This window comes from Symsagittifera roscoffensis, chromosome 2 (assembly GCF_963678635.1).
Source record: "Symsagittifera roscoffensis chromosome 2, txSymRosc1.1, whole genome shotgun sequence".
Lineage (NCBI taxonomy): Eukaryota > Metazoa > Xenacoelomorpha > Acoela > Convolutidae > Symsagittifera > Symsagittifera roscoffensis.
In genome coordinates, this window is record NC_087063.1 from 34431543 (window position 1) to 34436391 (window position 4849).

Sequence of the window (4849 nt, forward strand, 5' to 3'; positions counted from 1 at the left end):
TGACAACCCAGACGCCTTTTGTAGTTTGCCATCATTTTTTGTAGCAAATTCATAATTGACGCAGAAAAATTGAATCTGATTCGTAATTTTTTTTTTACACTGAATGAAACAATAAATGCTTTTATTTCTGCCGATTGAAAATCTCATCAGTTGTCGACTAATAAAAATCAGTTGTTTGCAGACATATTACCGTTTGGCTAAGTCCGGCTCGAATTTTGGTTTGGATTGTTCAGAAATGTAGCTTTAAAAAAATTTTGATCAAACTTATTGCGCCAAAAATGGTCCGTTTTAAGGGTCAAGTTCTGTGTCCAAGATTTTTTCACTTGAAAAAATGAAATGAAATTCATATGCAATTTTGTTATCATCGTCTTTTTAGCCTTGAATTAACTCAATTCAAAAAATTTTAGAAACCAATTAGTTTGTGTTTTGTACAGTCAATTAAAATCATAGCTGTAGAACCATGATCATCGGTCGAGCCCGTCGATATACACATCTGAATTTATTTCAACATACCGCACTTGTGGCAAAACATTTACAAATAAACGAATTTTGGTAATAAAGTCAAAATTTTGATTTTAATAGTGAAGCTGTAGTTATTAAACATCTCGAAGTTAAACTCAATGTGAACATAAAGTTTTCAAGCCAAAAATTTCCCGGATTTTAATTGTTTCGCCGTACAAAAATTATGCACTTCTACCAGTGATTAACCTTCGCATAGACCCCCTGATGACCCCTAAGGATTCAAATACATACTCGGAAATTCGAGTCCCTGACTTTTAAAACGGCCCCTTTTATTAATGTTTAACGAGATCAACTTTTGGTAAGTTAATCATAAAAGTTTTCTAAGGGCGTCGTAGCATCCATGAGGCCTTAATTTTGCGGGCGTATTTTGCGGGCGTAAAAAAACGTGAGTTCTTAAAACTGTTTTGATATATTTTGGAAAAAATTTTGACAATGAAAAAAAAGGTAAAAAATTTTCTAAAATGTTCCATATTTTGTTGAAAACTTGACCGTCCCATCGAGAAAACCCTAGATCCGCATTATGAGGCCAACCTGTGAACTAGATAGGCGCACAATTTGATATCTGTATCTCCTTGTATTCCAGAGACAAGTCATAAAACATGTTCCAAAACTTAAGTGGTTTCGAAAATTTCCGTGAAGTACGCGTACAAATAACTGTAAAAAAAGTTGTCATCACAATAAATTGTCACTAAATCTGCAAGGACAGAATATAGCTAGTTGTTCTAGATTCCGCAATTGTAACGGATTCCGCAATTGAAACTTCAGTGGAATGTAGTTTTGTTTGTTATACTGAACTGAACCAGTAATTGTGTGAACATTTAGGAGCTATGCTTAGAATTTTCATCTAGCAAATGCAGAATTTAAAAGCAAATTTTTAATTATTGTCAGTGGAATCCATTAAAAATTCTTAAGTCATTGTCTCGCTGATGAGTCACAAAAATATATTTAATTTTAAAAAGTAATTTTAAGACGCAACTATATATGTTACTAGAATCCGTAAGCTAAATGCGGATTTCGCTTACAATGTGCCGCTTCTGCTAACAATTTGCAGATTCTGCTCACAATTTACGGACCCCCCCCCCCAATTTGCGGATTCTGCTCACAGTTGTGGATTCCGCGGCAGCTCATTTTTATCATACCTACACTTTTTCATTTGCTTGTGGATTCCACAAATTGTTCTGGATTCCGCAAATAATGTTGCCTGTTTTGGAGCGATTCTGAGCGGTACTGTCGTTTAACTATTTGTTTGTGGAATCCAAAACAGCAAAGAAGATCAAAGAAAACTAGCCTTGTTGCTGATTCCGCAACAAATCTGATTTGGCCTGTTGCGGAATCCGCTTAAAATTTTTAAACAAAAAGCACAGTTTTGCCTCGTAATGGCCTCTTATCAAATCTATCCATGAAAAGGCTAAATTTTGATTGGTTTAGGGCACCGTTTTCAGATATTATTGTTTTTTTTGTGACCGAGAAATATTGCCATGACGTCGCTGCTACCAACGACATACCATGCCTAAATGCTCTGATTACTACTTTCGAATCTGATATGCCTTTCTCAAGGACAGTAGACCCGCGAGTAAACATATATAATCTTTTTAGTTTCTTGGCTACTTAATTTATGCAGCTAATTTTTGGTACCACTAACTCTTTGGAAAATATGAATACTTCAAACTAATTGGTGTGAAAAGTTCATTGAATTGAAACTAATGGATTATTACAAGCTGAATATGATTCTTTCCTTTATAACTTGAGTCATGATCAATCAGTTTTAAATTGGTTCTTTAAATGAACATTTGCGAGGGAAACAGTCTGGCCATGAAACCGGGTTTCTCTTTTTTGGCATTTCTATGTGTTTCATTGGAGCTTTCTTCGTGGCCTTGTTTATTGTGGTCTTCTGATGTTTTTTCCTGAGTGTGATCTTCATCACGGCCTTTTTTATGGTTTCCCTCCTCGCTTTTTCTATGGTTTTCGTCATGGCCTTTTCTATGGTTTTCATCGTGGAAATTTCTATGGTTTTCGTCTTGGCCTTTTCTATGATTTACTTCATCACGTTCTCTGTCATTTTCGTCATGGCCTTTTCTATGATTTCCGTCCTCGCCTTTTCTATGGTTTGCTTCATGGCCTTTTCTATGGTATTCGTCATGGAATTTTCTATGGCTTTCGTCATCACGTTTTCTGTCATTTTCGTCATGGCCTTCTCTATGATTTTCTTCATCACGTTCTCTGTCATTTTCGTCATGACCTTGTCTATGATTTCCGTCTTCGCCTTTTCGATGGTTTTTGTCATGGCCTTTTCTATGATTTACGTCATCACGTTCTCTGTCATTTTCGTCATGGCTTTTTCTATTATTTCCGTCCTCACCTTTTCTATGGTTTTCGTCATGGTCTTTTCTATGGTATTCGTCGTGGAATTTTCTATGGTTTTCGTCATCACGTTCTTTGCCATTTTCGTCATGGCTTTTCCTATTATTTTCGTCATCACGTTCTCTGTCATTTTTGCCATGGTCTTTTCTATGATTTCCGTCCTCGCCTTTTCTAAGGTTTTCGTCATGGTCTTTTCTATGGTATTCGTCATGGCCTTTTCTATGGATTTCATCATCACGTTCTCTGTCATTTTCGTCATGGCCTTTTCGATGGCTTGATTCCGCTTTTGGTTGCTTGGGATTTTCTTCATGGCTTTTTTCAGAGTTTGCTTGCTCTTCCTTTATCTCGGGTTTGGTATCATGGCCTTTTTCATAGTTTGGCTCGGCATCTTTTTTCTTAGGTTTGTTATCATGGTCTTTTCTATGGACATTTGGCAACTTAGTTTGCTCAGATTGAAGCTCTCGGTCAAGCCTCAGGAGAACACTCCGACGGAATTTGTCAGCTCCAATGCATGCACGCAAAAGAACTTGGCTTTGCTCCGAGTTCAAGAAGTGTACTGTAAAATTATTGATGGAACTCAATTCTTCAAAGCGAACAATTTGCGACGGGTGTAGTGATGTTTTCTCTTCTACTGGACGCAGTTTCAGCACACCTGAAGTATTACAAGATTTCAGAAATTAGATTATCTATAAGAGTTTACAATAAAACTAAATGAATCTAAAAAAAACAAGAGTAATCAAATAGAACAGAGTTATCCCGCCATAACTATTTTCCATAACAGCTATTTTTGTTTAAAAAAAGCAAAAAAAAATTTTTATCAGTTTTTTTTATATTTTCGGGAAAACACAATGGTTCTTTTGATAAACAATCAAGACTTTCACAAATTTAGAATTGTTTTTTACTCTTTGCTCTAAATGCTTTGCACTGCTTTAGAGAGTGATAGGTTTGACACAAGTACAGTAAAAACAGAGGCTTGCGCATAATTATTTTGAGGAGGATTTGCAAAAGTGTGCCAACCTTTTTTTAGGTCGGCCTTTTGGAACTTGTCGAGCTCTACCGAAACACAAGAATGACCAGAAAACCTTCAAAAGACCATAAAATCCTAGAATGGCCATTAAGTCATAGTATGGCTGTTGTAAAATAGTATCAAAGGAGGCGGGACTTTTTGGAAAATATTAGCAACCAGAAAGGAGGTTTTTTCCCTCTGTCCGATCGACAAAAAATGTATATATTTTTTTGAAAAGATTTGCATTTAGATGTGCATTTAGCGCAAATACCCTGCGGCTGGCAGTTCCGAATTTCACTGCCTCTGTACAACTATATGCTTAAACTCAAAAATTCGACAAAAGTGGTAAGCAGACCTCATGAAACGCTTAATATAATGTAAAAAGTTTAACCCTTCTTGAAAATCTCCCCCCCCCCCGAAACATTTATAGAGTGTTCCATAGCATTTTCTTACCCATATCATTGATTTCAACTTCGACTGTTAATTTTGCCGACCGCAGAGGCCCCCAGCGTTTCTCCGAACTGCTTCCAATCTTCCAGTGGCCTTCCACATATTCGGGCTTGTGGAAGGGCAAACGAGACGCATCTGGACTTATACAAGCCAGTGATGAGCCAGAAACCAGAAACAACAATGTTGAAAAATAGAGAAGGGAAATAACTGACTTCATGATATTAAGATTGAAAACCAAATGGCTTCAACAGAACTATAGACCAGCGAACTCTCGGTTAACCACATTCACCATAACATTTGCAAATAAAATGTTTTGAATACTTGAACGTTGTCATTTAAGCTTAAATGTTACAATTCCATTAGTTCATGTGAACCAAAAAATAAATATTTAATTTCAATCAAATTTTTAAAAGTCAAATGCCGAGAATACTGGCGGACACTCCCTACATGATTTTCACATATATGAAATTTTAAACAAGAATACTGCTTCCTAATAGACTATGAAGTTTG

The 4849-nt window shown here is 36.2% G+C and overlaps 1 protein-coding gene across 1 annotated transcript; it reads right to left on the bottom strand.

Annotated features, from left to right (window-relative positions):
- Positions 1–2194: 2194 nt before the first annotated feature.
- On the bottom strand, positions 2195–4627 carry LOC134839161 (uncharacterized protein DDB_G0290685-like). The gene is made up of 2 exons (XM_063854619.1): positions 4343–4627; positions 2195–3535 (listed from the first exon to the last, which is right to left on the bottom strand). The coding sequence occupies exons 1-2, from the start codon at positions 4554–4556 to the stop codon at positions 2301–2303; spliced, it is 1449 nt and encodes a 482-aa protein (XP_063710689.1). The 5' UTR covers positions 4557–4627; the 3' UTR covers positions 2195–2300.
- Positions 4628–4849: the final 222 nt, after the last annotated feature.